A 27389-nucleotide genomic window follows, 5' to 3' on the forward strand; every position below is an offset into this window, starting at 1 on the left:
TAGAGGAGCTTGCTTATCTGATATGCGGTGTGTGGGAGGCTGCGTGGGTTTTTGTATGTGTCTGTATGTGCAAGAGTGAATGAGATTTGATTGGGTGGGCGTATCAGTGTGTGTAGTATGTGAAAGCATTGCTTCGTTATGCATGCAAGAGCCACTATCAAACAGGAACATGACGGAAAATGGTTTGCATATGCATCAAAGTGTCCATAATTACAAAGTAGATTTCTTGGTGACTATCATGGATTGCTGACCATCTTTAAGAACGCACTGGAGAGCATTCCAATGAGGATTATCTCCTCCAGCACAGCACAGCGGAGTTTAGCTCTGTATGTCATTGATTAAGCTTGTGTATATTACATGCCAACGCACATCCCACTTGCATAGTGTTTTCTTGTCTCACAAGAAGTGCTTAAAAGAACCCTCATCTAGGATAGGCTAGCATGCATATTATCTGAAAAGTAAATAAATATACAATAATTTATTCTATACAAAATGTTAATACTTTGTGTTATTGCTATTATACAGTATATAGTATTATGAACATCCATCAATTAGTCTGTGTGAAGAATAAGAATAATTCCTAACTATCAAACCAGTGTCCAGATGTATTAAAACATCAGTGTGGTACATTTCTATTTAATATCTGTTGACTTTGTACAATAATTTCCAGAGTTAAAGGACAGGGGCAAAAGAAGTAGAAGTTGTGTCTGAGATACATTTTGTATTTAATGAAGGAAAAAGTACTCCCGAATGAACATACTTTAGCCACAGGTATTGTATTTTTAAAAAGCTTATCAGGATACAAAAAAATACAATTAAAACAGTGATAATCGATTTAAACAGGACCCTTGAAACTACTACTACTACAACCACTAGCAAAATATAATATTAGTCTTAGATAATTGTTTTGTAATCAGATGGTACAAAAGCATAGCAGACTCCCCCGTGATGCATTGAAATATCTGTCCATGTAAGCCCTCTCTCAATGTGTTCAGAAACCCATTCGGCTGCAATAACTTGGCACTGGAAATTCAAAAAGTCTTCAAGCGATTCATCTCTGGTACTGCACATTTGAACCTTCACGAAACAGTGTGATTGCATTATAGAGCAGGAGGTACAAAGTAATATCAAAAGCAGTCTGCCAACTGGATCCAATTAAAAACTTGTTATTCTTAACTACAGACCTTGGTACACTGTGCTGACAACAAATAAGAGGTGGCACTGAAGCTGCATTGCAGATTAGATTTTAATAAAACAGTAGAGGTAGTTCACTTGAAAAGCATGTATTGTCTTCGGGTATAGAAACAAAACACATTGTTGACATATTTCAAAGCAGATATTCAATGGTAAATGAAGAACATCTGACATTTACAGACAAATATGGTACAACTGCAAAGCTTTGCTTATATATTCTCATGGCCGATAGCATTGATTTTCATGTTTTGTCTGACCTCTTTTTTCCTCTCTGGAGAGCTGAATGTGACAGGTGAATGAAAAGACTCGTTTTGTGTGCTTACCGCACAACCAGGAGTATAGTGTGCATAAAATCCACCGATTCTTTTGGCAATTTAAAATTGAGATGACAGTTTGTGTGAGGACATTCATAGTGTACACCGTAATAATAATGGGCCTTTTTTTTTGGATCATTTAATTTAACATAGCAGGAAAAGCACAAACAAAGCAATTAAAAACATTATTATAGCTGTGTTCCATTCAGGTGTGCATGTTGCAATGTATTGGTATTGTACGTGCCGTCTCATTGACTAGGCTACATTTAACACAGCCATCATGAATGTTATCTATTACACCTGTGCTTTTCCTGCTATGCCAAGTCAAAATGTCAGCAGTGAGGGCGATATTATATATAGATCACTTTAAAGTTACAGCAATTGCCTATTCATCTTGTCTGATATTCACACAATATAGTGAATGTCTTTATGACAAACAGGTGCACTATTTAATATCAGTACAAAAAGGGTCACTAATAGGTGGATCGCGATCAAGGTCCGAACCCAGGCGCCGTTGTATCAGGATTTAAAACCAGTAGATAATTGAAAACTTTTCTAGCCTTTACGGCACTCGTAAATCATCTCATGTGATGCTACTCGGTCAATCACATATGTGTATTCCGATATGTATCGCCCGCGACTCGAGTGAGATAAGCACACATGTGAGAGACTGGGAAAGATAGCCAGCAGGTAGGGGGAGGACGTGAGCCTGAGAAATGATTTCATTCCACACAGCGTTCTCCAAAAGAAGAATAGTGGACAGCGAGACCAGAAATGAGAAGGAACAAAAAAAATAAACCTAAGAGGTCATTATGATCAGAATCCTCAAAGAGAGGTTCACTGTCCAACCATAATGTTAACAAAGAGGAGAATAGAGCTGAAATAAGTAGTTTCAATAACCTCAGATAAAGTCCCTTGTGGCTTTTTGGAGTGACATCACTTCACCCTGAATAAATGAAATCTAAAGCTTCAGGGCTATTCAGTTCAGTTCATTTTTTAATTAAGTACTTTATTGTATGATGCACTTTTTTTTAAAGCTTTCTGTTCTGTATTTTATTTTTTAATCCTTATTTATTTATTATCAGAGTATGTATTATGCATTTGAATATGCCTTTGAGTTCAAGTTAAATCTGACAATAAAATATTGTTCAATTGAACTTTCTAAATGTCAGTTGTTGACTACATACAGGCATACAACTGTTAAGCTACTTCAACTAAAGGGACTAAATCATAGCGCAAATTAGACATTATTGTGATATTCCGGACTTTTGAATGAGGAAATTCTGTCTAACTGGACCTAGTTGAATTTTAATTGAATGCCCCTGCAGTACAACAGCCAATAAAAGCAACTTCCTATATAAGGGTTTTGTTTCTTAAAACTCTCCAGCAACGAGTAACATATTTCCTCCAACACCGTCAATATTTTTTTTACTAAAATCTTTTAACGGTTTCACCATGAAACAAACTATTTTATTCCACACAGACCTTTAAACCTGATCATAAAGTCTTACAGTGGACTTCTATGGATGCCTGCTGCTATTCTCACCCAGTGCTGTGGTACTTCTACTCAAAAATATTATCTCTGATCTGCTTGCTTGGAAATAACTGTTTCCAGCAGTCGCCTAAAAGACTAACACTTGCGCAATCTTGTTTAGTTCCTGACTTAGAAACGGAGAAAAAAAACGGAGGGAAAAAAACTGAGAAGTTTATTGGGGCAATTGTGCATACTGTATGCACTCTGTAAGCATTTGCAGTAAAACAGCAGAGTGGTGAAGTGTATATAGTTGCGTCAGGTGGCCAGGGACACATACATTTTATGCAGTATTTCCACAGACAAAATTAGGGTTGGATACTATAGGATTTGCAATGGAGTGCTGCAGGTCCTAAAACCCAGAAATGACTTAGCATGTTGCACTTCCAGTTCCCTCGTCTCAAAGTCAATAGTTTTTTTTATGGGTTTTTGGTTAGATGCTTAAAAAAAGTTCTGTGGTTTACAGAATGTTGATATTTTATTGTGTTGATGCTTGATAAATAATATGTCTGGCGAATTTAGAAGCTTTTAAGTGTCTTGAAAAGGGCGGTTGCCAACAATTAGCTAAATGAGACGACAAAACTTAATTGCCGACTATTCCGCCTTTACAACTCGTGGTGTATACTCGCGCTCATGAGACCGTGGTAGTTTGTTTATAGTCCAACGTTTTTACTTCCGTCTATTGTATTCCTATGAGTGGTCTTTGTAATGGTGGATGTTAGAAGATAAGAAGAATTGTCATAAACTTGTGTTTGCCACCGACCTTATATACTGCAAAAAAAAAAAATACTATTCAAAATTCAATGGACAAATTCGATTGGCTGTTTGTTGAGGGATCCAATGCAATGCTAACTGGGTTGGCCTTGAAACATACGTCATTCCTGAAGCACTCTATATTGGTGCAGGAATAAAGCTCAAGTGCTCAAATCACTCCAAATATCAACTACAAAACTAAAGTTACATATTAATTTCTAAGAGTCATAGGTCAAGTCTGCGTACAAACGCAGGAGGTTAAAATCATGTCTGTCAAAATGATATCAAACATTATCTCTGTAATGTTATATCTGCTGTAATTGTGATCAGTTGTTGACATTTAGTTCATGTCAGAAGTTTAAATTAGAAAGATGACACTCCCCAATTAATCACATTGGGACAAGCTCTGTAGCTGTAGATGACAGATTGGTTAGACCAGCTACAATCCAATACAAGATGTCTCTTTCAAAGCCGTTCAAATGAACAGTGGTTAATGTAAACTTTATTTTGGCACCACAAGTTGCCCATATGATCTCGTACTTAAGTCTGCTTGAATTTAATAATATGTTAGACATACGGCTGTTGAATAAGAAAACACAAAAGTCAATTTTTTAAACGTCATGGGTTGTCAACACTGTTGACACTCACATTTTAGGACTGTTTAAAATACATGTCTATTCATATCATAAAATTAAATAATGTCAAATGCTACAGTTACAATAACAAGAGCAGGACGTGTTGTTTTCTCAGTGGCCTCTGCCCTGGTACTTTCTCGTATTTTTCTTTTCTCCTCATTTTTTCCTAATTACTAAGCAGGTATTATCATTGCATATAACCATTATTTTATATGTGGTCTGAAACAGGGCTGTAGCCAGGGCAGATTTCTAACAGATGTTTGGTTTGAGGAGAGATCGGTTCGAGATTGTTACAAATCCCTGCAATCTGGAGCACAAGTTTACCATAACTACAAATAGTGAGCAACCTGTATTTTAAATGAAGAATGACTGAATGAATGTGAATGATTACATTGTCCTACTGGAGAAAAATATATTGCAAGTGAATATATATGTACATAAAGAGTAGTATAAGTACATATAGCGTATCGTAAATGAAAGTGTACAAAGTGATTACATTTTTGGAGTTGGTTACCACAACATTGCTTTTATCCAGAGTATGTATTTATGTACACTAAGTAGACCTGGATATAAAGAAATACAGGGGTGTGCTTTGAAAAAATGTACGAATGTCTCGACTTTGAGAACTTCATATGGCGGTGGTTTGAAACTAGAGATGTATTCAGGCAGAACATGAAGTACATCATAGAGGTGGTGCAAAAACCAAGACAAAGATGTGAGTACATGTGAACAGTTGCAAGTTTGCCTTGAGGGAAAGACACGTCTGCACAAGTTGAAAATGTTCCAATTTTTTTCTGGGGCTTTATGATTCATGAACATACGGGAACAAGAGGGTAATAGAGAGAGACGAGAGACCACAAGTCTGTGTGAAGCGCTGTCACAGACACACCGTGCTGTCTTTTGCCAGCTAGTTATGATAGCATCTAGTCGGCACGTGCACATTAATGTTGGTTGTTTGAGGTGCATTAGCACGGACTGCAAAAAGGATCATCAAATACTCTTAGCATCAGCATTGGTACTTTTTAATTAAAGCATGCTGTCATTCCCCACTGACTGGAGTAGAATCCCATCCTATTTAAACTTGGTGCTCCAGACAAAACAAACACACACAAAAAGTAGGCTATGCATGGGTTAAAATAATAAAATGCATAAACACATGCATATGCAAAAAAAATAACTATTCTGTAATTGTGATTATCATATGCCAACATGTCACATGGATTTAAATGCAGTGTTTCTAATGGGCGTGGCTAAGTGTGTTTGGGGCGTGGCCGGCGTGTTCACACATTTTGCCTTGTTCATCACAACCACAGGCAGAGCCGAGGGCTGAACCCGAACACACACACTGTACTACATCATATCCACTAATTGCACCATCTGTGGAGTGTTGTTTGGCTTGTTTTACAAAATCGCTGCATTTAGCAGAGGGGCTCGCGGAGCCAGCTATAGCTACTTCCTACTCAAACTGCTTCACCAATGAGTTTCCTAAGTTGGAGAAAATAAACTTCTGAGAGACACCGCGGAGGACAGAGACACCTTTCCGACTACGGTACTGCTTTGACGCGCGGATTTACTTCGTGGTTATTATTACCACTTTGTTGCAGTTTTCTGTTTTCTTCTTCTTCTCTTCCTGCGTCTGAAGGGGGAGGAAAAGGAGGTGGACCCACTCTCAGTCGCCGGTCTCGTGGCTTCTTTGTATACAGCAGCAGCTGTGTGTAAATGCATGGGCACACCGCGTCTACGAGCTGCTGCTTGACGGACAGCTTATTCGGCTCCGTCCAACCTTCATTTGGGCTTTCCACGGAGATGAAGCGGCCGAACCAGGTGTAGAAGAAGGATATCGAAACTTCTCTTCCCCCCCTCCCCCCTTTCCCTCCCCTACCCATCGACCACAGTGTCTCATTCACCCCCCACTCCTCCCAACAAAGCTTGGGTCACTTTCTCCGTCTCTCTCTCGCTCTGTGTGCGCGCGCGCTGGGATTGTAAACGGCAGAAACAAATTGATCTCCGTGCAGAGCAGGCTACAGCTGCGCGGCTCCCTCACACACACGCGTGTACACACACACACACACACACACACACACACACACACACACACACACACACACACACACACCATGGATGTACGATTTTATCCGACCGTTGGTGGGAATTCTATTCCAGGAGAACCAGCGAACCTGGATTTTGCCCACTGTTTGGGCTACTACAACTTCAACAAGGTGAGGAACAACGTCTGGCTTGTGTTGTGACCGCGCCGGTGCGCCGTAAACCGGGGCTGCTGAAATCCATCCATAATTAACTTGAATCAAAAGTAATCACATGTTCATTTTCTTAGTTGCTTCCACTTGTCTCCCCCTCCTCGCCTGACTAATAATTAGCCACTAATCACTACTGTTTTTTTTTTTGGATTTGCTTAATTAATTACTCCCCATCTCTTGCCACAAACTTTGCTGTCGTGAATCAGTCATGGAAATGAGAGCACGCGACAAGTGCAGCGGCTCAGCGTTACTTTTAGTCCAGGACCGGCCACGCTGCAGCGCTGAACTCTCACCAGAGTGATGGGATCCACCGTCATGGGCGCTGTTGGCTATACACAGTTGTCCATGTTCCTAGACATTAGAGATCGACATTACATAATGTAACTATACGTGCATTACAACGTGGTGAAAGTGAGACACAGTGTGCATCGACTGTCAATTTAAAATGCTCCTCTGGACTCTGATCCTGTTACAAGAACCTCAACATGGTGCAGTCCAATACCTTGTTTACCATTTGGCATGTCGAGTTACTACATGCCCACTCATTCTAACTTTTATTTTGAGTATTTAACAAGCTTCAGCACCTCCAGGTTGCTGTTGATGGCTCTTGGAGATCGTGCTGAAAATGAACTTCATAAGCTGCACATAGACTCACAAACATACAGAAAGAAATAGACGGCACACTTCTGATCTGTTTTGTGTGAAGGCATTCATTGTGTTGTGTTGTGTTGAGCACTTATCTCCAACGTGGCATCCGTAAACCCACTCAGACTGTCATCCTAATAGAGGCAGCCACATGATGTACAGCGCCGTTTTATCTACTCGCTCCCAGCTTAGACAGCCTGCATTGTTTACAAGTTAGTTTATTCACTTTCCTCCATCTGTGTAGGGCACAAGCAGCCTTGTTTCCTAACATTGCTGAGGTATGACATGTTTATTAACTCCCTTAACTACGTGAGGCAGAGGTCAAGTAAAACACTGATCATACTTTGTGATATTTCCTCAGCGATGTAACACTTGAACTATTGGATATGCCCCAGGAGCTTGAACCCCCCCTTTTACCCCAGCAAGAGGGAACATCACTTTGACAGACGAATGACACAAGTGCAGCGTTTTACAAAGTTTAAACAATGGTCGCCCCTGTATACATCCCCCACCCATCCTCACGTGCACACACACACCAACCCCCTCCCAAATGCATTCAGACCTATAGTGCTGTTTGCTCTTGCAATCTGATGCTGCTCTAAACAGTTACCAGGTTTGTCTCACTGTTTCGTCAGCTCTTTGTCATGTGGCCAAGTTGTCATATGTGCCCAATTTCATCATGTCTTCATCAGCTTTGAGACATTTTAACTACATTGCTTTGAATTGGTGTAAGAGTTGAAGTGCAATTTTATTCCTGCTCATAAATTCCCCAGGTCAAGTGAGATTTTCCATCTGTAACTGTAATTGGCCACAATGCAAAAGGAGAACGAGAGCGAGCGAGCGAGAGGGGAGGGAGAGAGGGTGGTGAGAAGGTGCTTATCCAGTATCTCCACCATTCATGTTGGGGGGCGAGAGAGAGGGAGAGTACAAAGCATGCATTTCATGCTAACTACAATGCCTTTCCATGGTGAACAAATAGCCTCTCTTGCATGCATGTTTCAAATCGGCCTCCAATTTATTTGAATCTCCTCGCTGAAAGGCAGCACAATGCATAGCAGTTAGTCATCCAAGAGATGTGGCATGCTTACAAGTCCTACTGAACTGAGGCATTACTTCTTTAATCTATTTATAGGCTGTCATAGCATCTTTTTTGCAAATAGCATTACTTTCCAGAGATTCACAGTTTCACAGATTTGAAAAGAGGCAATACTCTCTCAAAAATGCTGGCACAGGAAATGTTCAATTTTAATGACAACAGAGACAGACGGGCCCAGAGGCACTTTGAAACATCAGAGAATCTTTTAAATTTACAGAAAAATCCAAACGAGTGGCACAAACTTAATTAGGTGCTGCAGTCATGACTAATGAAGCTGCCATTTCTTTTGGCACCGAGATGAAGGGAGAAACAGTGGTGCTGAAGAGGAACATGCCACAACTTCACACAGCTGCATAATACACATAGAATACATTCAGGAAAGATCACTTGCTGTAATCAGCTAGAAATAGCACAGTTCCTTTTACCTTATAACAAATGTAAATAAATATTTCTGTGAGTTTTTACCATCAAATGCTGGGCATTCAGGTTGGAGACCGGACTGTCAAAGCAGGGTCCGTTCCTATTACGCTACCTTTACTTAAGGGTGAACACTTATCAGTTATGCTCAAGGGCACACCTGCCAAGGACTATAGTTTTACTGATTGGTTGCTGCTTCAAGGTGCGTTGTTTTCAATTTATCTGTGATAATGACTCTCAGTTTCACTGGCTCTGTGGCTTGTGTTAAGAACACCTGGTTGTAGTCATTAAAATATATACAAGCTGCCTTTCTTAAAGTTTAGACAACTTTAAATAAACACATTGACATCTAATCCTCATTTCTCCAATTTCTTATTTTGGTAAATGCCAGTGATGCGAGACAGTTTAAGTGATGTGGTTTTCTCTGGGCAAGCTCCTCGGTGATGCACAGCGTCCACCAAAAGACAAGGAGCTGTTTGGATTTGACTGGTTTTGATATTTGCAAAAAGTCATATGTTATTGACTTTAATGGTTTCTTGAAATGGACTCAGTGTTATTCCCATATTTATGGCCATCTGGTCTATTTCTTTTCTTTCAAGGTTTAATAATGTTTCAGATACAGTAACCATTTAGTGTGGACTTTCATTGCCTCCAGGCGCAGAGACTGAAATTAACAACAGATGGTAATACAAACTCTTCACCTCCACTTGAGGTTTATTTGCAAAACTAATGCCAGCACCACTGAGACGTCCTAATTCTTTGGGAATTGACCATACATCAGAGTATTTTAATGGCACAAGCAAATAGTTTCATAGCACATTGTCGATGGAAAGGTTCAAGCTGAACTAAAATCATCCGATATTAGTGTTGATGTTGAGTGTAAGTGGACACGCAGCTTTTGTGCTTAGTAAACATTTCAACAGGCACGTTATCATCAGATCTAATCAATGGGCAGCTTCTTTGGTGTCAAAGTCACACTCCTTACTGTTTTAATGAAATCAAACCACAATTGTGTGACCACTCACGATACTGTAGCTTGTAGTGGAAGTGGATTAAAACATCGTACACAAAAAAAATGGGTCTTCTATAGTGTAGTCATAAATATTGGAAGTATAGATAATATTGAATATTTGAAATGGTTTCGATACCAATTTTCTGCAGTATGAAAACATGGGACCAGCTGTGCTTTCTGCTCACTCTTCTCTCAGAGAGTGAGTTGACATGAGTTGACAACAGGTCATTATCGTTTAATAGCAATCTAACACTTGACTATTCCCTGTGGTATCAGAAATGGTATCAAATGTCAATATTTTTGATGTGTTATATTTAAAGTTTGTAATTCCGGTATCGCGACAACACTACACAAAAAAGGGGCATTTTCTTTTCATCCCGCGGGCTGCAGGCAACAGGCTGCACACCACCAGCAAGGAAACCAACTTTGCTGAGCATTGATGTCGGGGAAGACTACAAGTGCCAGGTTCAGCATGAAATCAGATTGCGGTTGTAATTATTATTGACTGACTTCTTTATTAAATCAACATTTAATAGTTTGATTGCTTGCGTTGTAAACAAAAGCACCAGTTGTTTTTCTGCTGTATTACTTAGGAAGTAGCTGCTCAAAGTGTGTGTGTGGTGCTGTTAACACGGTAACTCTGGTTGTCATCAAATCAACCGTAAGTATGTCATAATTGGCACCTATTCCGATTTTCCCCTTAACAAGGAAAAAGCCCTTCTGAGAATGTTTTTACCATTTTATTTGTATTTTATCAACCATTCACCTGCGATATGAATCAATAACTAGGAAGTTGTTCAGACTGTAAGACTTGACTTGATGCTGTACGGGTGCAGCTGCAATTATCAGAGGATTTAATTAAGCCTGTAAAATGTGGAGAAGTATGAAGCCTGCTCATGTATATAGGGAAACTAAAAGCAACTTAAGATTTAAAGAACTTTAGTGACAAACTGTACTTCTACAGCAACAACCCACCTGGCAGTAACATTTTAGTGTCCCCAAACCATCGTGGGCCAGGCCTCTGTTGTCTTTGCTGTCCTTTCGGATTCACCGGGAGGTAAGGGGTTAACGCTCTGCTCTCCTGTGGGGGTGTGTGGGGGCTTGTGCATCTCTCCAGTGTACACAGCTGGTGCCATTTCATCACACACATTCTAAACATATCCAAACACAGCTTTAAGTTGGTGTGTGTGTGTGTGTCTGTTGCTGCGTGTGTCTGTGTGTGTATCGGGGGCTGGGGTGTAAGTTCAGAGGCTTTCTGCTTTGTCAAACTCAGCAGTTGATGGATATGACTTCAAGGTGCATGTTAAATGTCCAAGAAGTGAATAGCTGATGTGTTTTGCTGAGTCTTTTTAATTGCAGCTTGTCAGGAGATGTAGTTCAACAGATTTATTAAACACCCAATTTTCCCACTGAGATTAGACGGTGTTATTTTTAGTCCGCCTGCTCGAAGACACACTGTACTTGGAGTTCCTGCCTCTAAGAGTGACTACCCTGTTTGACTAACTGCACTACGTGTATGTCTCCACGGGGCAGATCTTAACATTTTGTTAATGCACAGCTCCCCACTTCCAGCAGGATGCCTCGACGCTGAACGATAGCATACAGTGATGCACTAGCAATAAAGATATATTGATGGAAACATCAACCATGTTTATGAAAACTGACTGTTCAGAGTGATGGTTTCTAAAGAAGCGACCCCAAATTCCGGTTTCTGATTCCTGTGACACGTCATTATCACAGCTGCCGCTCCCTTCATTTTGTTGATCACGTTGAAATGTTGACATACGGTGCACACACACACACACACACACACACACACACACACACACATACCAAGTCCCATTGCAACTTGTTTTACAAGTATAATCTGATGATCTGAACCAACAGTCTGAACCTGTGGGAAACGCAAGACCAGGTTGTCTGCGTTGTTTATGAGGTGGATATGAGAACGGCTTTGAAATCTAAGGCAGACATAGACCATTACCCAGATCAGCACTCGTAAAGACCTTCTGTAATGCTGCCATCACTGCTCATAAATCCACTTCATTACATTACTCAGCGTGGTTCATTTAGGCAGCCCTCACATTCTTAAATTGTTTCTCAACTGGTGCATTGTGAACCCAGCGTGCATCACATGTCCTCCTGATAGGACTTGTGGACAAAGAACGTCTCGCTGCATTGAGTTGGCCAGAGACAAATTGGAGCTCCAGTGTAAAACCAGTTGAGAATATATGCTTACATAGTCGGCCATCGATCTGTCTACCTTTTCTGCGTTTTTCCTTTAGGATTAACACTGACAGTCCCCGCTATTTGTAGCTGCATGGCTGTTTCACAAACATCTATGTCAGTAGTTCAAAGTGGATGAACCCGCAAGAGAAGCACAGTTGTTATTGGATTTTGATCATGTACACAACATCATAGTGCCTGAGGAAAAAAATGTTTATTTTGACGTTCAAAGTCATGAAAGAAGATTGTATTCATTTTATATCCAGTTGTAGTACTTAAAGTGTTGTCTGGTGATTTTAAATGAACTGTAAATAAACACAAGCTCTATTTCTGATCGCTTGAAGACAATGTTGATCATCACATTCACAGTAGATAATTTAGATTCAGTACAATTTGTTACTCAAAGGAAAAATGCTCCTTGCCTTGTTATTACTTTTCTCTAAAATGTCATTATTTCAACTATCAAGACGCTGCAAATGAAATGTGTCATAATTCCAATGTACTGTATTTTGACCTTTATGACTAAACCATATATAGCAGAATATAGGAATACACACAGTGTTCAATTTTTTCTTTTTTTTTTTTTTAGGATATACACAAAGCTTCAAAAGCTAAGCCCACTCTAAGAACACCCATAAGTCATAGATCCACACAGAGACAGGTCAGTGAGGGAGTGAGTTTTAGGACTGGATGATGGTCTTATGATAAGACTGAGATACTTCTAGACTCAAGTACCAGAGGCACTTAAGTTACTCAAGTTTTGCTAAATTGTTGATATGTCACTGAAATCTACTGATTGGGTTAGTTCATCTTGTAAGGTCAAAGGTAAAATGATCCTCCTGTCTGAGTCGTTATTTGTGTGAATACTGTGCTCCTTTGAATCAAAGCAGAGCCCCACAAGATATATTTTTCCACCGTGATAAACCGTTTTAATCTGGTTTTGGCTCGCTACATCTTTGACAGCCTGAACCTTGCTGACTTATTAAAAGGAAGGGGAAAAACTCCCAGCGCCCCTGAAAACGGCTTTTACCGTGAATTAAGCAATTTTGAAAAGGACCAGTCAATCACTTTCTGGTTGGCTGATTCAATAAGTGTTGTGTCCCTTTAGTGGTTAGCCTTGCTGTTAAGACACATTCATTTTTAAAGCTTTCCAGAGAGGCAGCCATTCCATGTTTCATAGATCTAATGTCCAATTCTCTTAATGGGCTCACAGACTGTATCAAAAACATTCAGCTGTTTTCCTTTTAACTTGACTTGCTTGACTTAAGCCCCTCTCCTAAGCTCTTTTCAAGGATCATAGGCCACTGACGAATGTCCTCCTTATGGGTAATATTTCCGGGGCTGGACGAGTTGAATTCTTTGCTGCTATTTCTATTTTAGACTTCTTTCCTCTCGCTGTACCTCATATTTACTTTAAAGTTTACCAATTATGCAGAATATCTTATTTTCAAAAAGTAATTATTCCTGTATAAATTAGTCCTGTCAACCAAACAATAATTATTGTCTGTAAGCTTTCTCTCTCTAATTTAGCTGTGGCCATTCTGACTACTCGTAGAAATACTAGTCACTGTTCAACATGTAGGTTGAATGTGAATATATGTCTCATTAAAGGTGTTTGGGCTGCAGGTGTGTGTGTAGTATTACACAACAGGCAGTGTGATTAATCCACCCTTCTTCACCTGCCCCCTCTTACGTGACACATTCCCATAATGCAGCATGTTACCGGGTTGCACTAAGATCACTGACAATAGTAGCAGGTGTGCAAATATCCCTCAGACCCCATGAACAAAGAGCTTGAATAATGGGGGTAAATACAAGTTTTATTTGAATGGTCAAAGTTCAAGAAGGACCAAAATACAACCTGTTTGTCAAAAAACAACAACATGTAAGCATTGCATACAAGCATAGTTTTTGTTGCATGTATTTGTTGCTTAGAGGCACTGTTTTGTTCCCATTTTGCTTGATTCTGTTCATGCTGCTACACACTCGTCCTTCTCAAACATAGTCTGTTTGTGGCAGTTGGATATTGTTATTGTCTCTCTTAGCAGTTACTCCACCATAGCAATAATACGGCAGCCAATAAACCCCCCACTCCAACCCCTAAATGAGCTTTAATAATCTTTTTACATTGGAAAACTGCCATCTCACTCTGCCACAATTTGATTGGATATTTTATGGACATGCATTAGACTGATACTCTCTGGCATGTATACCTTTGTGCTTTGCCATAATTCATGTTCATGATGATATCAAGATCTCAATACAGTGCACTGACGGAAGATTGTCTCGCTGTACTGTGAAGCCCAGGAGGAGAATAAAACATCTGTTCTTAGAAGAAAATGTTTTCCCTTTATGTCTTCCCTATACTTTGTCAAAAATATCTTTTGTATCCATGGTAGACAACATGTTCATGTAAAAAGGCCCGTCTGCAAACAATTTACAACAACTACTGTTTGTCTTTGTATTTCTGCCCTCTAATCTACTGTCATTGTTTCACTCTTGCTAAGTCACTAACTTATCACTCATTTATAGAGACATTTTTCACTATAATGAACTTTTATCTTTGCACAAACTGGAAACCTTACTTAAAGCATGAGGCAGTAAACAGATTTTTTCCAATATTGATCCAAGATCATAATCTTTTCCTAACCCTCAAACAAGAGCTTTGAGTTGCCTAAACATTACAATACGCTGTAGTCGCCCTGATATTGTAAAGAAGACATCTCAAAGATGTTCTGCAGAAAACACCCTTTTTTTTCTTTTAAAGACTGTCGACTCATGACATCACTCTTACTTCATTCTGTTGGCTATAATTGCCCAAAAATCATCTCCATTTGAATGAGCAAAGCTCTCAACATGTTACTGAAGTATCACTGCTTTGAGAATTCTTTATGTCAGATTTCCAGTTGGATAAAAATCATGCAGTATTCATAAATCGGTCTGGTTTGAATTCAGTTGCTTGATCAAAAGGAACAATGGACATGGCCTCGGTAACAGCTCCAGCCATATAATAAAGGTCAGGTCCCCGAAACCTCGACTGGGACCATGAATGGGGTCCATGAAATTCTTGAGCCGACTTCAGATATTTTCGGGAGTTGAAGTCGAGGCTCATTCACAGCATGCCCTTGTTTATTGTGATGTGTGTGTTTCTGCTGGCTTGTGGACTCTCGCATGTGGTCATAGTGCGGGATGGCAGCAGTAGAAACAAGATCATGGTCTGTGAGGCCTCAGCCTTGGCAGGGTTTCTCTCTCTGGACTGCCACTGATATTTCTTTCAAATGACATTCCTTCCAAGGAAACTGATCTAGTTTTTCATCTTTGGATGTTCTGACTCAGTGTTACTTTTCAAATACCTGCACAGCCTAGTGGAAAGGGATTTCTTTCCTTTTTTAAAATAGGCTCCACAACATTTGTGTCTCTCCCGCTGACAAACAAGAAAAGAAGCTGAATGATTACGCTGCTTCAAAGGCATTACAGGCAGCTGATTAAAGTGTGAGGTCGGAGTTAGCCAAGGTTAACCGTCCATAATGAAACACTTTAAAAATAATGATACGCTGCATGGTTTTATGAGGGCTTGTGGCTGCTCAGCTCAGCAGTGGTGACCTTCAGCAGTTCCACGAGCTAATCGTAGTGATCCTGCAGCACCCCTGTAGTTTTGAGACTCCATTACCTTCTGATACGCATCTAAGAGAGCAGACCTTGTACAAGGTCTGTCTCTCTAACCATTCTTGTGTTGCCGAGGTGGCTGACCATCTTCACTTTCATCTTCAGCTACTGCCTTGATTTGTCAATGTGGCCGCAGCAGGCCAGGCAAGTTTTACATCCTGTTTCACGTGGGAGACAATCAGCTGACACTCATCCAGAGAAACGCATGAAAAAAAGTGAAAGAATTACACAATCTACAGCTACAGAGCTTTTGCACCCAGATTTCTTAAAACAAAGATTATTGTCTGACCATTATTACATCACTCATGAGTATTTGCCATATGATATTGCAGGGCATGTGGTCTTTTATTACAAACAGCTGTATACTGTACACCTGGGTAGTCTGGATTATACTCCTGCCAATACTTAAAGTTTTATATTGAAAACTGGCCGCTGTCCACGCTTATATGATGACTGAATAAGCAGCGCTTATCTAGAAAGAGAAACCCCAATATTAGGTTTGGCTAATGAGTATAATACTTTTGGGATATTATATACATGGGAACACTAACTGGAATATACTATCTGAAGTGTTTGGCGTCTCATTACTACAGTGTGAAATTTTTTTATTTTTTTATTTTTTTTTTACAAATCACTCATGTTTTTAGTGTGGTTTATTGTTTTGTCTGGTGTATTTATATGTCTAACCAGAAAGTGATATTAACTTAATTAAATAGAGTGTTAAGAGGCTGTGTTAATATCATACCCAGATGTCTGTGACATTTTGATAATTGACAAATATGTACACTTCTGTTTCAGGGTTTAAGCTGCCACAATGTTTGCTGATGGTCTAACAGCCAGTACTGCTGTTTTGTGCAATGTGCTGCTGTATGGGGGATGCGTATGCATACAGAGATGCATTATCCAGTTGGCATGCTGAACACACGCAAATTCCGATCAGCTTTTGTTGATTTAGCAGGTAATCATAACCAAATTTAGTTTGAACATGTCTCAACAAGTTTCCAGCTTACAGTAAGATTCCCAGTGTAGCCAGTTGGTTTATGTTTTTGATTGTTTTGAGGTAAGGAGATGACATGTAAAGAGAAAGCTTGATGTTCCGCTGCACTATTTGGTATTGACATTGTCAGAAGAATACATTCTTTAAAGGAACTAATTAACAAATAAGAATAATTGCGCGGTTATTTCATTCATCACCACAGTCTCTTATAACAGGCAAGCTTCAAGCAGGAACAACAAAGTAGTACATAAATCAAAGTAGTTTCCTTTGCCAAGCCAGAACCCCTTGGGAGGTACCTTGGTGCTTAATTAAAATCTAGAAGGATCATGTTTTAAGTGTAGGTGAGCGAGCACTAAATAACAATGACAAATCATGCCCCAGAGCATTAGTAGGGTGTTTTGGAAAAGAATAACAGCATCTCCCTTTTTTTCTGTACAATATATAAATGAGATTTAATGTGAAAGAAAGCAGTTGTCAGTGCATTGTGGCACAAGGACTGCGGTAAATATAGCCTTTCCTGGTGGCAGAACCTGCCAAAACCAGCATTGACATATTAATCTCATAATTACCAAGACAGGATTATAATGAAACAGATAATTATTTGATGCCTTTCATCCCTTTTTTTTAAGCCTCGCATGTACGTCTGTGCCAGCCACAGAATATAACCATACTTTTGTCAAACTGTCACAGGCCATCACTTGTCAATATGTATTGGGTGTGACTTGTGAAAGAATGGCAAGCATCAAATATGAAGCAAGATGTATTTTCATTTAAATGTTTTGACAGCTATTTTAGGCGAGTGATACCTGTTGTAATAACTAATGACGAAATGCAAGATACTGTACAAGTTATAATTAGCAGAAGGAAATAGTTATACATTCAGCAAACTAACTGAATCAGTAACTAAATCAGTTGTACAACTATTTGCTAACACATAGTAATGCAATATTGTGTTGCCACACAGACATTTGCATCAACATTCTCTATATTGTGTGTATCGTCGGATGTCAGAGGCCATGAGGGCAGTCCTTTGGGCCATTGTTGCCCCTAATCTTTGAGTTTTTATATTTGGCATTGACCAGGCCAACTAACATGGACCGTTCTTTGGGCTACAGCCAGATACACTTTGGTAAATTATTAGATGAAACACGATGTGGAATCACATTTTCAAGGGAAGGCTATCAAATTTCGAATGGTCCTACATCCCGCTGTTTCGGCAAGCGTCATAATTCGAATGTGCTTTGGCTTTTAGGAGCGGCTAAAAAAAGAGGAATGTGTGTAGTTATCAGCAGAAAAAACCCTCTCCCAAGTCAAATCCTCTCAATTACAGAACTCTGGAGAGCTATCCCTAAGCAACACTACCATTGGCTAATCAGTCACAGTAAATTGCAGTGGTGAATATGTCAGACTCAACAGATCTGAATAAAGACATCATGATTATTTCACTGTCATACAGTTCTCTCGAATAATTTCCGAGGTCTTCAGATGGAGCCAGCATAACTCCTGATTTAAGAAGCGGGAAAAAAGTCGAGGGAGAATAGCAAACACAAGGGCTGTCAGTCAATGAGGCAAGCTAATTGGGTCGATCTCTTTTGCAAAGATGAATGAAGAGATTAACTCTCCCTATGTGTCCAGTGTATCTCCCCCGTCTGGCTGCAGGTGAATTAGCTGATGACAAGTTGACGGTGGGAATTCTGTTTCTCTCTCCGACTTAAAGCTGCAGTCAGTATTCTCAGCATGGCACCCCTTGTCAAAATCACAGCTTTTGTCATTACAAACTTTGTTTGTATATTGATTATTATATATTCAATCGTGGATCTCTTAAATGCATTTTAGAGTACAAAAGGTTTGGTTGTGTTAGTCAGACGTTATGAACATTTAGTTGTTCCTCACCTCCGCATACAAACAACTGGATACCAGGTGATTGGGGCCACAATATCTCGTTCCTTTGCAGGTTATATATATATATATATATATATATATATATATATATATATATATATATATATATATATATATATATATTGGTAGAGAATTGGAGAAATGAGAAATAGAGTGATTGGAAAACACGTGCACAGAAAAGAGTGAGTGCAGAGCAGACTGTGCCCTGCTCTCGTTTATTTTAGTGGAGATACTCACAGCATGCTCCTAAATTAGAGGTCAAGGCTCGAATACAGAAAATGTCAGTGACCCCTTTTTTTTTTTTAAAGCGGCCTGCATTGGAGCAATGGGATAAACGTACTTGGCGGGAGCTGTGGCCAAAAGAGGAAATCAATACGCCGGTAAAAGAGGGTTGTACAAATACAACGTCCATTGTTCTTTTCAGTTGTAAAAAGAGTCAGATTGAGCTTTATTTTCTTCTACATTTTTGTGTGCAGTAATGTTGAAGCAACACGTTACAACACATCTACAGGACATTAAAGTGAACCCTTCTGTGTACATTATTTGTGATTTACTATAATCCTTTTTGTTGTATTAACTGCGCTGTGTATAATGTCAGTTTAATATTCGTGTGACAAATGGATTTTCACTAGTTTGCCTGATAGCATCAGTAGGGAAATTCAGTGTGGAGAAAATGGTTGCATTTAATTGAACGCACACTGACAAGGGTCTTTAACTGAGAAGATTTTTTTGCATAGAGCTTTATTACTCTTTTTTTTTATTACACTTTGCTAAGTTACCTTGTTCTCCTAAAAAAGCACCGCTTCAATACACAGCAGACCTCCTGGTTTCCGTGTGTCTTTGATCTCCAACCTGTCATTTCACAGAAAGAAAAGAAATATTTTTTGTTGCATTATGACTAAAAGATGTGTATAGTGTCTCTTTGTTCTGAACCGCTTTAAATGTCAGCGCAATGATATGGAATCAAAGTTGAAGCTCAGTGTTTGTAATTATTCAAAGCTGGTATCTTAATCTCACACTGCTTTTGAAGTAGGAAATGTTAAAATGACATTTTGAGTTTAAATACTGTTAAAAACATTAGTGAAGCACTTAGCCTGATGGTTGCTGTCACAAGAAAAACAATGTCTGCGACTCGACAGCCGTCAGGTTTGCTAATGATGTCCTGGTGTGCTGTCAATCTACCAGATGAACGGACAATAGTATGCCAAGAAGAAAATGCTTGAAATAGCTAATTGCTTCTAAGAGCCCGCTCAACCATTCTGTAACTACTATGTGTTCACAGATGTCTCTTCCAGCTGCTATTTCATTATGGATCTCAAAGACATTACAGGCACAATGCACTGTCTTTCTTTATGAGCCTTTGTATGTAGCGCATCGGGTCATAACGATTATAGATACATTATTGAGACCTCAGCGCAAGGAGGAGGGGGGCACGTGTAGAAACTACGTGTGGATCTTCATTATCTCACCTAATACCCATATCTCACCCCCGTCATTAATCGTTAATCTATGCCAACTTGTTGATTGTCAGTTCCGAGACATTTCTGGAGAGGAGCACGAGAGTATTTGCAGCCGGACCTCTGTCAGTAGCGCCAAGCAACACAGCCACAAATTGGAATGTGGTACAGCTCTGGGAAAGCAGCCAAGATTTAAATTAGACAATAACCTCTGCTCTCTCTATATTGCCTCTCTTTTCCAGCTGCAGGCCTAGCCATTTGTTTAATACAGTCAGCCCTGTACTATATAATAGACTGATATATGAGTCACCGCTCAGCAGTTTGTGTTTTTCAGATTTATAGAGATTGAACAACTGTTCGGTTTGTGCTTATTGTGAGCTTATGGTAAGAATAACAGAAAAGACACAGGTCACACACCAACTTGGAAGGTATTGTGATTGTACACACAGGAGGGTGAGTGGACTTAAGATATTCTGATCAGCAAGTAACTGAAAGAGACAAAGACACTTAATAATATACTTCCAACTGGCTGCACACATAATGAGAATTCAACCATATACGTTTTTATAGTATTTTCATGAGGGTTTTCAAGGATTTGGCTTCTGATATAAATGAACTTAAACGAGTGAAACAAAACAAAGTTGGCAACTAGGTCGAGGTGACACTTTACTGTGCATTAAGGGTTTTACTGGTTTTAATATCTTGATGATGTTGTTTTCAATAGTTAAAATAAATAATTGTTATCTTACCCATTTTGACCCAAATATGTCCCTCTTCTGCCTATACTAGATAAGAAATGGAGGATTATGTTGAGTCCATCACTAAAAGCTCTTGATTGTGCACAGTCCCAAAGCCGGTTATAATGAGTGTCTTAGCCGGTAACGGCGGTACAGGGAATATAAAGATGCATATGTGCTGCTGGAGCAATTCGAGTGGACTCTACTCCCAGCAGGTTTCAATTGAGCTTTATGTGAGCTCATAGCCGTCTGACAAACCAAGAGAAGCACAACCATCACCATTAGCGCCACGAAGAACCAGCCCATTCCCTGTGGCTGAAAGATGTTTTCCTCCTGTATGACAGTTAACCATGTCCTTTTTAGTTATCAGCCTCCTTAACCCCACAGCAGCATCTTGCTTTGCAGGAAAGAATGACAAGTAGAGTAGCGTAAGCTTGGTTAAAATCCACACCTCTGATAGCATCTTGAGTTGGAGTTGCTTCAAAGCTGCTGAGAGTAAACAGCCTTGAGACATGGCTTAGCTGTAAAAGCAAGACAACATCACCAAGCCAAGTCTTTCTCATGTTGCTTCCTCAAGAGCTGTGTGTCCATGCAACAGCAGCCATTGTGAGAAAGCTACACCATGTTTCTAAGGCCCTCTCCATTGCCTAAGCTCCTTTGTGGCTGTGGGCCAATGGCTTTGCACCCCGCCAGATCAAAGATGGAACCCCATTTAGCTCGCACTTTCTTTTAGGATTTGCTCTTGAGAGTACACAGCAGACTCAACAGCAAGGGAAAAAAACGGGATGTTGACCTGCATAAAATTGAGATTTCTGAGCTCAGGCTATGGATCCATTATGACAAATGATGAGACCATCTTTGTTTTGGCAGCATTTGCTTGTCTGAGGCCTGAGAGAAAACATAGCTATGGTGAACCTCGGTGTGTTTTAGTTCCATTGTGTAACATTGTGTTGGATGTGGCTATGCTACAAAAGTATGGTCTGACTCTATTGTCATTGTTTTCTCTTTTAAAATCAACATTTATACATAAAACCGTGTGACAGAGAAGCTATAATGTTAGCATTAGTAAAACCAAATGATTACAAATGAGAAGAATTACACTTGTCTATCAGTTGGTCCACTTCAAGATGGAAATATCTCTATTTCCAGTAACCGTTGTATGGATTGTCATGAAATGTACAGATATTCCCGGTTAAGCATTACCTGCTAAACTCCAACTTGTGTATGGTGAGTCTGACAGCATGCTGATATTAGCATTTAGCTCAAAGCACTGCAGTGCCAAAGTACAGCCAGAGAGCTGCTAGCATGGCTGTAATTGTGCTTCTAAATTGGGAGACCCATTATTAAATTACCACATATGGCTGAAGATCCAAAAATGACTTTGGCTTTGGGTTCTCTTTCATTCAATACAATAACTCGAGCAGCACAGCATTGCTGCTTAAACATATACAGCATGTACAGCATGTGCTTTAACTTGTTTCTGGATTTTAACCATGCAATAGGTCGGGAGTTGACTTTCCTGTGATTGACAGCTTTTCTGCCTTAACTGATGTGTGTTCTGATGCAGTAAACTCAAATAATGTCATTCTCAAATACTTTAAAAAGAAATGGAATGATCTGCTGTTTCACCCTGGTCTGTCACACTATCACACTTGTACAAGGCGCGTCTGTGCTGAATATAAATTTGGCCCGAGGAATATGCTGAACGCACCAGCTATAGTTTGCCTTTCACTGTCTTTCAACACTGCCATAATGACTGGGTAGCTTGAAACAACATAATGCATATTTGCCGAGCTGTGAAATCGCTTTAAGATTTTCCTTTATTTTGATAGTTTAGCTTGTCATTTTGGTTGGATATGAAAACTTAGTTGCATGCCCCGTGACTGCACTGTGTAGAGTCATTTGAAGAACAGAATATCTGCTTTTAGGTTCACGGTGACAAACTCGGTCCATAATTTCTTCATACTTAGAGACTTTAGTGATGACATCTTTCAAAATGAATGGTCCAAATGTCAACCTAAATGTCCGACATGTTTAACACCCTCTGATCAGATACTAAAGAAAAATAGCATACTGTTGGAACTGATTCTTCTTCATTCTTGTAACATGTACCAGGGAACATGGCCTTTTGTGGCATGTTTGATATCTCCGGGAGGTTTTAAACTGTTCCTCCAAGTCTATCTTTACTAAAGCAAAGATGGCTATGATCACACAAGTTCAGGCCACAGTGATCAGCGTGGTGTGAGCGAGAGGAGATAATCGGCACACAGCCTGAACAAAACTGTCATCAGCTTGATTTAGATCCCAGATAAGGCCGAGACTTTTTCTCACGCGGAATCCTCCGCACTACTGCGGTGGTACTCGCACTGAAAGGCAGAGGAAGAGTGAGATGCTTACATTGAACTTCCCCCTCAATTCTACCTCATGTAGTTGAGGACTAGCAGTCCTAATGGTGGAAGACAGTGCTGGGCTGGGGGGAGAGTAATGATTTTAGCTTTAAACTGAATTACCAATTGATTCGGCACGCAGATCAGAACACAGGTTGCGAGCCAACTGCGTGGACATGCTGTGTTGTGGAGTCGCTTTACTAATTGACTGTTGCACACATAGGAGGAAATATATCTCTATATGTCAGCTCGGCGCTGCATGTACGACGGCCTGCTGGGCGTGAATAGGCCTTGTGATCACCGGAGAGGCATCTGCAGAGTGTTTATGCTGAATTGGGTTTTAAATGAGCATGTATTTGTTGAGGAGGACCCTGGGAATCAGAAGATAACTTTTCCAAAGGCTACAGCGGGGGCCTGACTAGGTTTACAGGAAGGGAAACAGTTCTGCTCTTTTCAGTCTCTGATCCCCGTCGCTGAATGAGAGGTCTGGTGGCAGGCCAAGCTTTAAAGGAAATGGCATAAAATAATACACAGCAAATTACCGCGGGTTTCTCTGGATTGGAGGTTGAGTTTTAACTGTGGTGTTTCTGCTGTGTTTTATGGAGACCACTGGAGAACATATTAGCACAAGTGTCATGTTCCAGAGAACACATGCTAGGCTGTGATTACTGAGCTCAAGCTGAACTGTAAAATCGCTTGTCAGCAGTTGATATGTTTCTGGAAAAGCCTGGGCTCCTGATTGAATTAGTTTGGTGGATTTCAGTGGGGAGGAAGAATGTGTCCAATTTAGTTACCTGCTGACAGATAGCACTGATATTGTGACTGTGTGACCATACTTTAAAACCCAAGGAACAGCCTTCTGAAGGCTTGAAAATACAGATTTATCTCATTTTTCTTTCCCTTTTTTGGTGATGAAATTCTGTGTCATTTTGCATCTTTCCCAGTCATTCTTTATCATTTAATCACCATTGACAAAGCAGTATTCAATATTCGGATGAAGTACGGGCTAGTGCATGTTTGTTTTCCATTTGTATGCATGCAGAGATGTCAGCTGTGCTATCAGAGGCTCTTCAGCCGTGTATTCTGTGGATCTTGGTTGTCCAGTTCATGTTTACTGATAGGATCTGTGTGGTTACTCCATCATATTGGGGGTGAGATGGGGTCATGTTGGTGCAATATTGTGTTCACCCTGAGGTTGAAATAATTTTGTTTGCTATAATAGCTGTAAAACACCTTATTTCCCACTGGACATCCTTTCATACAAATATTCCTGCACTGGGATTTAAAATGTGGAGGAAAAAAAACACAGCATCAAAATGACACTTAAAAAAAAAAAAAATGAAAACAAAGCTGGTGTGTTGCTTAGAACGTCATTGTAACTGTTTTTGTCTGATAATGAATAACTGAAGCTTTCACATTGATTCAAGGGGTATCCTTGAAGTTGTATCTGAATCAGAATAAAAAGAAAGGCAGTAATGTGCATTTAAAGAAAAAAAACTAGAAATTCCCATTCATCCCATTCACTGCGAGGTTGCTTGGTTTTCTGTCTGCCTGCGATCATGCAGACAGTGGAGTCTTTTCACGTTAGGATCAGGGCCCATGTAAGCTCTTAATTCTCTCCTGTTAAACAGTTGTTGAAGAAATGTGCTGGTGTTGCAGAAGCAGAAATAAAAACACTGAGCGCCCAGTGTTTGCTCTGCCATAGCCATGTCTGACTCTTAGTGCGACTCATATTACAGAGCACCTTTAACCGTGAGTTCCCTCTGTTAATAAAAGCCCTCACAGCTACTTTAAAGCACACTTTTCTATGGCTTCTCTTTGTGGGGAGATGCTGGTTTTTCTTGAATGCATGTAACATCGCCGCCTCCCTGAGGTGTTGCTATAGTGCTTCACTAATGTACTAGATGTACAGGGGATTTTATTTAGCAAAAAGTCAACTAATTCCACACCTCAGATTTCTCCAACTTTTCATTTTTGTTGCATTTCTGATTCCAAAACACTTTTCCGTGCACACACAGACACGGTTGTTTAGCCCTTCACATGACAGCTCTCATTTAGCTCGTCACATCATTTTAATTACAGAGCCTTCATTGTCTGTGCTGACCCATTTTAGCTGCTTGGTCCCTCCAATCAGACTTAATTTCATCTGGCATTTGACTCAATCGTCACTGCTGCGAACATGAGTGGCTAATGCCTCCCCCAACCCAAAAAATAGAAATGGGAATAACAATAATAATCGCCACTCCTTGCCCTGGTTGTCCACTGGGGCCTCTGGCCCGGGCATGGTACAGCTTTTAATGGTGAAGATTGATACCGGCGGTGGCTGGGGACATTTCTTGGGATGTTAGTCACAGTTCTCGGAGGAGATAAGGAACTGCTCTTAAAGGGCCCTGCAAACACAATAAAGCATGACTCACAGAGGCCAGGGAGTTTCACACCACTAATCAGCCCATGGATTGAACTTGAATGCGTTTCCTCTAATGGAGCTAATATGATTTGTGTAATGTCTGAACTTGCAGTATGTATTCCCACCATGCATCAGTTTGTTGCCTCCTGATTTAGAAACAATGCCATGCTCCCACAACCAGTGATGTGTAACATGGCAAGTAATGGAGTTGAAAATGTGTGACCAAGAAGTGCCACGGAACAAGAACAAGACAAAGCCACTCCGCTCGCAGCGTTTTTTTTCTTTCTTTCGACAACAGATAGGAGAGTGTACACGCATCTATATTACTATATTAAAAGTAGCGTAACGAGTTCAGATCTATCCGTATTCCACTGGATGTTTCCTAAATTGTCGAAGAACGACACAGAAGAGCTGTTGTCCACTCACTCTTAAAAAGCCATATTCACATCCAAAGAGACACAGGGACAGAGGAAACGGAGACGGCACTGCACAGAGCCCTATCTCCACCCACAATCAGAACAATGTTCCCAGTGCTTGAATAGAGAAGGATATCTCCGAGACTTCAATTTGTTATCTAAAGGAAGAAGAGGGACGGAGTAACACTTCTAAGATAAGCCCAGCATAAGGTTAATTACCAGCCGAGTGGCTGACGTAACCCAGCCATGTCATGTCTCAAAGTTACACACAGCTGGGAAGTGAAGGAGTGCTCGCTATTGACAGATGGTTCTCACTTAAGGTGTGTGTGTGTTTATACATTTGTGTGTGCATTTGTGCAAACATGCAAACCCCCAGTGCTCCAGTCAGATATAGTTTAGTGGGGCAGCTCCAGGTAAGACGGCACCGGAGGCCTAGACGGCACAAACCACCTGCTCCAGCAACTGCTAGCAGAGCTTGTGGCTCCCCGACTCATTGGTGCATAACACTGTTAACATTGCTGCTGATTCCCCACTCTCTCTCCAGGGCATAGACTAATTAATGGATACCATTCGCAGTTGATTAGCAGCAGTTCTTTCGGTAATTACATTCGCATACTAACCACTCGGAAGAAAAGGAGAAGGGCAAAAAACACAAAGGGCGAGAAAATATATTAATGCACTTCTCAATTCGCTCTGATCTTAATTTGTTTCCACTATTGTTTGGCTTCTGCCGGAATAAGAAGCCATTTATTTCTCTTTCTCTGCATCTATTGGAGTTCTTCGCCTCTCATAATGTTTTAAGAGAGTGACTTTGTAATAAACACACAAAAGAGATTATTGCCGAGCTTTGTTGAAATTGTGTTCTCAGTGAAACCTCAAGAAGACGCAAACGCGCTGTGACTCTTTCTCCTCCGTGCCGTGTAGGCTGGGTTTTGCACTCCTCACTCACAGAGAGGTGCATTGTGCTCCTGGGCCCAGCTGCTAGCCCATAATTCTTCATTCTATGTCCCATTGTTCCTACCTGTCAGCATGGCTGTGTCTCCAAAGAAAGGAAGTGGCTGCCATTTTGCCAGCAGGCTCTGTGTGGGTTGGGAGGGCGGGGTATGTTGTGAAAACATTGTATTTCTTCCTAAAGTACAGGGTTTTAATAACTTATCAACTGTCTTACGCACCAATGTTTTCACTGTTTTCTTTAATGTTTTCTTGATAGCGTGGCACAATTGTATCACCGGTTATTACTCTGATATCAGAGCTGATATCAGCTCTGATATCAGCTCTGATATTAACAGCTAAATGCTTGGGAAGAATACACTTTTACTTGTTGCACTAAACCAGGATG

At 40.3% G+C, this 27389-nt stretch overlaps 1 protein-coding gene across 1 annotated transcript in view; it reads left to right on the top strand.

The window, feature by feature from the left end:
- Positions 1 to 6544: 6544 nt before the first annotated feature.
- The window catches only part of tox3 (TOX high mobility group box family member 3), a gene marked incomplete at both ends in the record, with an annotated part of 38933 nt that continues 18088 nt past the window's right edge, over positions 6545 to 27389 (top strand). The window contains one exon of the mRNA XM_079216440.1: positions 6545 to 6646. Coding sequence (XP_079072566.1) covers positions 6545 to 6646 — 102 coding nt within the window. The remainder of the gene's footprint in view (positions 6647 to 27389) is intronic.

The sequence above is a fragment of the Taurulus bubalis genome (assembly GCF_910589615.1).
Source record: "Taurulus bubalis genome assembly, chromosome: 4".
NCBI lineage: Eukaryota > Metazoa > Chordata > Actinopteri > Perciformes > Cottidae > Taurulus > Taurulus bubalis.